This window comes from Olea europaea, chromosome 11 (assembly GCF_002742605.1).
Source record: "Olea europaea var. sylvestris chromosome 11, O_europaea_v1, whole genome shotgun sequence".
NCBI lineage: Eukaryota > Viridiplantae > Streptophyta > Magnoliopsida > Lamiales > Oleaceae > Olea > Olea europaea.
Genome location: NC_036247.1, coordinates 28,013,658 through 28,023,441, shown reverse-complemented (window position 1 = coordinate 28,023,441; position 9,784 = coordinate 28,013,658). Strand labels below are relative to the sequence as shown.

The 9,784-nt window shown below is 32.5% G+C and overlaps 1 protein-coding gene across 1 annotated transcript; it reads left to right on the top strand.

Annotated features, from left to right (window-relative positions):
- Positions 1 to 1,922: 1,922 nt before the first annotated feature.
- LOC111403947 (probable disease resistance protein At5g63020) lies at positions 1,923 to 7,196 on the top strand. Its single transcript, XM_023032636.1, has 3 exons — positions 1,923 to 2,112; positions 3,366 to 6,206; positions 6,948 to 7,196. Exon 2 carries the CDS (start codon positions 3,374 to 3,376, stop codon positions 6,173 to 6,175), a length of 2,802 nt encoding a protein of 933 aa, XP_022888404.1. The 5' UTR covers positions 1,923 to 2,112; positions 3,366 to 3,373; the 3' UTR covers positions 6,176 to 6,206; positions 6,948 to 7,196.
- Positions 7,197 to 9,784: the final 2,588 nt, after the last annotated feature.

Below are 9,784 nucleotides of genomic sequence, written 5' to 3'. Positions count from 1 at the left end.
CATTGTTTGGTTCACGTCTGATAATTATTAAGATTACACAAACTTGATGAAATGAAAGCGAGCATATGATTAGTGATTGTCATTTGGTTCAAAGAGGAAACATAGTTCATTTTGGACTTGATTATGATCAAAATGAAAATCAATCATTGTATATGTCATACAGATCCACACAAAAGTATGCAACTATAACGTTGCTACAAGTTTGTTGAATTAGAGAAGCATCCATATTGAGTTGACCTTAGTTATTGGAACAACTTTCATGATTGTCCAATGCTAAACCTTTACCATTAAGAGAACATGTTGAATAAGAAAATAAGAATAAATTGAAGGTTATTAATTTCGACCAATTTTTAGGCATGCTTACATCATGATTTACATATACATGATATAGTGATATATGATTGAGTCATAATTTTTTCAACCAAATAAAAATAAACTTTCTCATTCTTTTTGAAAACTTATATATATGTAAACCATTATGTAACTGTTTATATATAAGTTACATTACTTTTAGATTTTTGTCACTGATATAAACCTCAAATTTTTTTGTTTTGTAATATATATAATTTATGTTGTGTTCTGCTGTTTTTTTTTTTTTTTAAATATTTCCCTTTTATGGTTGAAATAATTGAAATCTCCAACTTGAAATGTTCCTTGAATGCTTAATTAGGAGAGTTTAACTGCCCTTGCCAAGTTACATTTAGTTGTCTTGTAGTCTCTTGATGAAATACATGACATTAACTTCCATATGTCAAGTTTAATTCTATAGTATGATCATGCGGAGAATTGAGTTCTACTTGATTGTTGTGTATTTAATTTAAATTCTTTGATGGGATTATATATTTTTGTGACTTTAATAATTCTTTGATTTGCCAATGAATGAGATCAATTTAATTGATCGAAAATCTTGATGAGTTGAGAACTTGAGAACGAGTGAAGTAGAGAACATGAATTCGTATCGAGAACTGTTAAAAATTGAGCTCAATATTTAGCGACAACCAAACTTCAACATCTATGATTTTATTCAACTCCTGTTTGGTGGCCATTTTTTTGGAAAAACATTTTTTGGATTATTGAATTTTTAGAAAATGTGTGGTTAAAAAAAATTAAATTTATGTGTAAAATATTTTATTGTGTGAATGTGTAGTTGAAAATGAGTATGTAGAAAAATTATTATCGAAAGAATGGAAGACAAACAAGGGCTTAAATTAGTGATAATAATTTAGTTATCGAATCTCGGATGTGAATATATGTGTGTGTGTGTGTACATACATACATACATACATACATACATATACAGTAATGATCTCCTAAACACCGATGATATAGCACGTCATTTAATTAGTGAATAAGTTAATGGTAGGTTTTATGAATTTAATGATTCACCAATTAAATAGTGTACACTGTCACGGTACTTAGCATATGTTAAACATTGTTGCTTATATGGCATGTAAAAGGAAAATATTACAGATTTATTGGCTCCGGTAATATTATATATTTTGAGAGTTCAGTCTTTTACGTTTAGTGGAAAAAACAAAAAATAATAATTAAATTGGGTAGTCTAAGGTCGACTAGACATGATCTAATTCTTGAAGCTTGTATAATATATTCTCAATCAGATCTCTATGGTAGCTCTATAAAGTATTGAGACTTCATTCTAATTATTATAGAAATTTTGACATTAATTATAATTATAATAAAGTTTACAAAATTTAATTGTAATTGTAATTGTAATTGTAATTGTAATTGTAATACAAGTTCTAGGATTTCACATATTATTTAGATGTAAACTAATTTGATTTAAATTTTAATTAAAAATCTTATTAGAATTTTAATTAAGACTTCTATTTGAAATTACATTTGTATTATTGTCCCTCATGCCTTTGTTACAGTTTTAAGATCTATAGGGTAAATGAAACAACGTTTCTCGCTATAAAGTCCCTCATGCCGACGTTACAGTATTAAGATCTTTTCAACCTTATTCCGTTCTCTCTCACTCAAATATTAAGAACTTTCAACCTCACGTTCTCTCTCACCCACCCTCTCACCCACCGTCCACGGCAGCGCGCCACCGCTTCACCGCCATCGGCTCACTGAGATCCACTATCCCTGGTAGTTCCAACGTTTCTAATCTGATTTTTTTAATCACCCCCATATTCCCAGTTTCTCTCTCTAAACATGTTCAAGAACTTGTATATTATTTATTGTTATTACAAATTAAACCCAATTTATGTACTCTTGATCTACGATTTGCCTCCTTTTTTTCACTGTTTGGGCCGTTTCTCATAATTTCGTGCTTCTTCTTCCCTATTTTATTTATTTATTATTATTATTATTTTTTTTGTATAAATTCTTGTCGGCTAAGAGTGTGCTGACGTGGCAAGCATTTATTTATATTTCCCACTTGTTTTATAGGATATTCGCTCCTTGCCCGGTTTGTTTTGGGATTTCGGTTTACATCTCATTTATATTATCTTCCTAATTTATCCATTTCAATCATGTCATTGTTATTTGTTATCATTAATTCTGATTGAATAAATAAATAATTAATTGATATTTGGTTCTTACTTTTGTTCCATGTTGCATCCCCAAGTGTTTTGAGTGTTGGCTCAGTGGAAGTGATTAAAGGTCAAATATACTAATCTGAAGCAATTTTCAGGTAGCTATTTTAATTTTTCAATTACCGTTTTATTAGCTTTGTCTTTTATCTTCTAGGTATTTATATTTTTCTTCTCAATCTTGTCTATCTATTTTTCATATCTTTGGTTGACCCTTGTTTTTGTGTCAGAGAATCATAGCACTCTAATGCCAAGTTGTTATGTGTATCTTCTAGTAATGACTACTCTTTAAATTTCTATAAAGTTAACCTTTAAAGATGATAAAAAAAGAAAAAAACTATGACAAATAAGCCAGTAATTGAGTTGTCTCTAAATGAATAAAATTGATTGTTTAGGTGTTAGTTTACTTTATCTGTAAGTAGTTTAGAATAATAATATTTAAACTCTGCGGAGTCAATTATAAAATGAACAATAATCGCTGTTAGTCCATTGGTTCAACAATTGCTTTTCTAAATGCTTTCCAACCTCTTACCTTAACCAAGTCCGTTGTCAATAGAGTAACTTAATAGTTTTTAAATTTAAATAATATAATAGTGAATTATCTCTTTTTTTATTTTTTCTGTAAAAGTTCAAATATTTTGAAATAAATTAGTGTTTTGAAAAATTTTCTTGATTTACTTTGTACAAAATGCAGGAGACGTCGTTTTGTTTTCTTTCAGCCAAATAAGTGCCCCACGGTTTAATATTTCTCAAAGCAGTAGCTAAAGTTTTTATTGGTTTTTTGACTATATAACAATACTGCTGCAGGAAGTCACATGGCTCAGTTTGTAGAATTTTTTAAAAATGTTTTCTCATGGCTAAGCCAAGACTTGGAGGAGAGTATGAAAACTCTTAATAGAAAAATATTATTGCTGGAAGTTCCGAAAGATGATGTGCACGAAACATATAATCATGGAAAAAAACGCAAGAGAAATGTTGAAAAATGGTTGATTGATGTTGGAAACAATATATCAGAATCTAAAGCTCTTGAGCTATATTTTCCTAAAGAGCTTTTTCTTGAGGTTAATGAGAGCATTGACATCTGGATGTCATTAATGGATGACAGTGTCTTAAGCATTGGAATTTACGGAATGGGTGGAATAGGTAAGACAACTTTGGCAATGCATGTCCATAATAAGCTTTTAAAGGAATCCACATTCTTGGGTCATGTTTATTGGGTCACAGTTTCTCAAGAGTTCAGCATTTACAAGTTGCAGAATGATATTGCCCATGTCTTGAAACTATATTTCTCATGTGAGAATGACAAGAGGAGAAGGGCAGCTGAACTCTTCCAAGCATTCAAGGAGAGGGGGAGATTTGTACTTATATTAGATGATGTCTGGAACCAAATTGACGCAGAGGAGATTGGTATTCCTTTAGGAATGAATGGATGCAAGTTGGTCATAACAAGTCGTTCTAGCGAAGTTTGTCATTGGATAGGTTGTCAGAAGATTATAAAAGTGAACACACTTTCCGAACAAGAAGCTTGGGAATTATTCTTGAAGAAACTTGGCAGAGTTGAACTTCATCCACGAGTAGAAGGGATTTGCAAGAAAATGGTAAAAAGATGTGGTGGTTTGCCACTTGCACTTGTCACATTGGCTGGAAGCATGAGGAGGGTTAGTGACATTCATGAATGGAGAGATGCATCCGAAGGACTGGCAGAATCATGTATGGGACGAGCCGGAATGGAATATGTGGTTCTGCCAATACTCTTATATAGTTATGATCGATTAAGAGATACAATGCTAAAAGGTTGTTTCTTGCATTGCTCCCTGTATCCCGAAAACTGTCATATTCCAAGAGACGAATTGATTGAGAATTTCATTTCAGAACAGCTGGTAGAGAGAAGTTATAGAAGCTTTAGAGCCGAGATTGACCAAGGTCATGCAATACTGAATCAATTGGAGAGAGTCTGCTTACTGGAAAAGACTTCAAATGGTACAGATGTGAAGATGCATGTTTTGATCAGAGACATGGCAATAGAGATCACTAAAGAGAACCCTAGATACATGGTAAAAGCTGGACTTCACTTACGGGAAATACCAGATATCCAAGAGTGGACAGAAGATTTGGATAAGGTTTCCTTGATGGATAACACTATAATGGAAATTTCACCTGGCATGTCGCCCAAGTGTCCTCGACTTTCAACATTAATTTTGAGTGGCAATCCTTTGAAGAGGATTCCAGATTGTTTCTTTGTGCACATGTGTCATCTACGCACTATCAATTTAAGTCTCACTAAAATTCAGAGCTTGCCAAATTCTATTTCAGACTTGGAGGATCTTAGAACATTAAAGCTGAAATTTTGTAATGAACTGGAATCGATGCCATCCCTGGAAAAACTCAAGGAATTGAGACATTTGGACCTCACAGGTACTAGAATTGAGGAAGTACCTAAAGGTATGGATAGCTTAACCAACCTTAGATTCCTATATTTGAGATGTTCTAAATTAAAGGTGTTACCGACAGAGATTTTGCATAGACTCTCACGTCTTAAGTTGCTCTCATTGCCAATTCATATATGTGTACCAATAGAAAAAGTTGAGGCATTGAAAAAGTTGGAAGTATTAGAAGGCAGGTTAAATAGCGCACGTGATCTCAATCGATTACTAAAGTCTCGACAACGTGACAAGCGACTCAGTTTCTACAGATTGTCTTTAAGCTCAAAAAGGTATAGACATTTTGATGATGTTCATATACTAAGCTGTAAACGGGCACAGTTTGAAGATGGTAGTCTCATGGAGTCCTCTTCACGCAAAGATGGGAATTTGCTTCCACGCGATATTCAAGAACTAATCTTTGATAATAGTGGCTTGAGTAGTTGCTTAATGGATGATTTCCCAATTTTGAATAATGCTAGAGACTTAAAGTCCTGCATCATAGAAGATGAGGATAAATTAGAGTGCATTATGAGGTTATCGTCTGCAAATGAACAACAATCTAGTGGGGCCCCATTTCAAAGCCTTGAAATTTTGAAACTTTGGAACTTGCGAAATTTTATTGGACTCTTCATGTGGGAAGCAGCTGCACCTCTTTCACCTTTCACATTTTTCTGGCTCAAAAAGTTCAAGATTGGAGATTGTTGTAAAGTGAAGAAGCTTTTCCCTCAGAGTTTGATACATAATTTTCGTAACCTCGAAGAGTTGATGGTCTTTAACTGTGTACAAATGGAGGAGATAATAGAATGTGACAAGAATGAAGGAGGAAACAGTATTAGTGCTGATATCACATTTCCAAGGTTACTTATTTTGCATCTTAGGAATCTGCCACAACTGAAGAGCATCTGCAGGGGGTTGATTATTTGTGATTCCATTCGGCACATTCTTTTGGAGGGCATTAAAAAGATAAAGAAAGTGCCTTTATATCTGCAGCTTCTCAATGGACAACCATCTCCGCCCCCATCTCTTATATTAATTTGGATATGTAGAGAAGACAAAGAATGGTGGGAATCATTGGATTGGGACCATCAAAATGCCAACAGCGTCCTTGAACGCTTGGTAAGATACTTTGATGGGCAGTGGTGGATGGCCCAGGATCAGCCTTCTAATACTGGCTATGGCCCTGTTGATAACTGAAGTTGTTTAATCAAACTCTATCCACTCACAGGTATGTATCTATTCCGTTACCTCATTAATTTTAAACAACGTTTTGCTTTTATTTTAATTAATTTCGATAAATATTTTTTTAAATATACTTTTTGTACGTATGATCCAAAAAGATAGCATGACTTACTAATTGTCACAAAGTTAACCCTTCATAAGAATAATTACAGAATCATTAATTCAAAATTATAGTTTTAAATATGAAAATCATATCAGTTTATCGTCTATATTTAATTAACAAGATGCACCTTTTTCATGTAAGAATATTATGAGGTTTTCACAAATTAGCCTTTCAGACAAAAAAATAAATAAAATAAAATAAGGTTCTCACAAATCTTTTAAAAAAAAAAAAAAAAAAAAAAAAAAAAGATTCTCACAAATTAGTAAATATCCAAACAACATTTAGATATAAATCAGAAAATAAGTTATTTTACAATAAACCTAAAATTTAAATAAAGTTACTATCAATGCAAATTTGTACAAAATAAGTTATAATATTAGCAAAATACATTAATTAATAATCATTTATTCCAGCCCATCTTAATTGACGCGTAATGTTTGTGTGTATTTTGATTTTTAAGCATTTTCCAGGTGTTGTGATAATATCTAAGCTCGACTAATTCTATCATCTTCACATCTTGATTAAGTTAATAATTGACTCATCCCGTATTTTCTCTTAATTTGAGGAAACTTTTCTTGTCAATTTTAACTTGAGATATTACAAAATTTTACTTTTTCTTGTCAGGATTTTACAAGAATGCTTAGCTAATATGGTTGGCTGGGATTCAAGACAATATCTAACCTGGAGTTTGATCAACGTGTTGCTGCACTTTTTAGGCATTTCATCGCGATCCAATTCGGTTTCTGAAGGTTGTCTTCTAGGTGTATTAATATCTTATTTGATAATGCATACACGTCTGTAATAAACAATATGTTTTGGATAGTGTATGTATTATATTTTATAATTTTATGAAACGTATCGGACTTGAGAATATCCACTTATATAGCATTGGATTCTAAGCATTTGTTTTTGTGGGGTCAGTGAATGGACTATTTGAGAAAGATGGTTACAGTGGCTGAAACGGAAGTAAAATGGGTCAAGTGAATTGGAGAGGAAAAGTGACCAGAGAATAAAAATTTATAATCTGAAAAGGAAGAGTGGATTTGGAGATAATTTAGATGGTTTGGTGAAAGAAAGTGGTTTGTAGTCGGAAATTAAACGAAATGGGATAGGATTATATACACATACACACACACACACACATATACGGAAATGATCTTTTAAGCACCGGTGCTTAATTTATGTTAAGCAATAGTGACATAGCATATCATTTAATTGGTGAAAAAGGTAATGGTAGGTTTGATTAATTTAATGATTCACCAATTAAATATTGTGTCAGGACACGTTATTACAATTGATCAAATTTTAGAAGTGGTTTTGGTTAGTATGTGTCAGAGGAACAGGTCTGTTATGTCTATATTTATGGTAAGTTTTGTTGCTTTTTAAGTTGGTATTGTCCAACTTATGGGAAAAACTTTGCGAAATTTTTTATCAAATTTGTTATAGTCAAAGTTCACCTTGGTGGTGGGTCCAGCGTCTTGCTAGCATCTATCATCGTCGCCCGTCACTCTCTGCGATTTTTTTTTTATCAAATTTGTTATATTCAAAGTTCGTCTTGGTGGTGGGTCCATTGCCTTGCTAGCATCGACCATCGTCGCCCGTCACTCTAGTAGCATTTGATGTATATGAGATCATCAATTACAAGTAGTTGTGGGAGAACTTACCTGCTTCCAGATTTCATCTGTAACTCTTAATACCATGGGTAAAAGAATGGAGATGGAATCTAAGACGATGGAAGGATCCGTTTTATTCTGGAAGAAAGTTGTTTGAAATGATTCAATGGTGAAAGTGTTACTACAAATCACGGATTGGCACTATGGTATATGTTTGTAGCTTTAGTGGATTATTTGTGTGTAAACATTTAAATTGGAGTGTGCAACCCGCCAAAGTATTAAGATTATAAATTATAAGATTCTTTTGTGGGTATTTCTGGGCAATTTCTCGCGCAAATTGGCAAAAGTGCCAACCAATATTTTGATAGACGTGTTTATTTAATAATAATAATAATAAAGATTGAACCCCAACTTTAAAAGCCTCTACCACCCCGTCCCTAGAGTTTTGTGAGGGAGTGACCCAACAGGTCAGGGAACAAGAGCTGCATGTACACTGCACCTACAAGGAGTTCAATTTTATGTCTCAAGAATCAAACCCCCACACTACGGCTGTCAGTAAGGCGTGAAAAAACCTTACTCCTGTCCCTTGCATCACTTGGCTATACCTCAAGGGGCGTAGATGCGTTTATTTTGATAGATGTGTGCTTGGAGTAGACTATACGATAGATTCATGATTATCTTTAGGAATTAAATGGTTGTATATTTGGGTTAATTACATGAATTGTTAATGAACTTTGTCAAGTGTTATCACTTAATAACCGAATTTAAAAATATATCTCAATTATCACTAAACTATGCACTGTGTCCCCATTCATCACTTAAATGGAAAAAATCCGTTAAGTTCAACAAACAGCGTCATCTTGAGTGATGGGTGGGTAACATGACGTATAGTCCGATGACCATTGAGTTAATTTTTAAGTTCAATTATGAAGTAATAACACTTAGCAAGTTCAGTGACCATTGAGATACATTTTTAAATTCAGTTATTAAGTAGTAAAAATATCTTTTTTTCCCTCAACTATGAAAGAAAACATTATAGAAAATGAAGGAAAAAATTTGAAAATTCAAATCGACCTCAGTTATCTTGGCCTTAATTTGAACATTTGTGTACTTTTACTTCATTTTTCCTATCGTTTCTCTTTCAATCTTTTATGTGAAGTTCGAGATACAGTGTATTGATACTATTTATCTAAAAATCAAACATACGTTTTCTCCCTGATGAATGGACATCAGCAAAAGTTCTCTTTTTTATTCAATTTATAGGTCTTCGACTTTCTACTTTCTACTTTCTACTTCCTCTTTTTTTTTTTCTTCCTTCATTTTCTTTGGTTTCTTCTATTACAAATGTCGATTTGAGGGATTTAATAATTGAATTTAAAAATATATTTCAATAGTTACTGAACAATGTCAAGTGTCACTATATAATAACTAAACTTAATAATGTATTTCAGTGGTCAATGAACATTATCGAGTGTTAATGCTTCATAATTGAATTTAAAAATATATCTTAATGATTACCAAACTATGCAACATGTTACCTATCCATCACTCAAGCCGATTCCGTTTGTTGAACCTAACAGATTTTTCCACTTGAGTGATGAATAGATAACGTTCAATAACCATTATGATGTATGTTTGAGTTCAGTTATGAATTTGTAACACTTGGTGAAGTTCAGTGACCATTGAGATATATTTTTAAGTTTCGCTATTAAGTAGTAATACTTGACAAATTTCAATAATCATTCATGTAATTAACACTTGTATGTTTTGAAAATTATATAGGGAAATTATGGTTGCTAAGTATCATATAGAGGATGATGCATAAATATAAAATCATGAAGGTGTGCT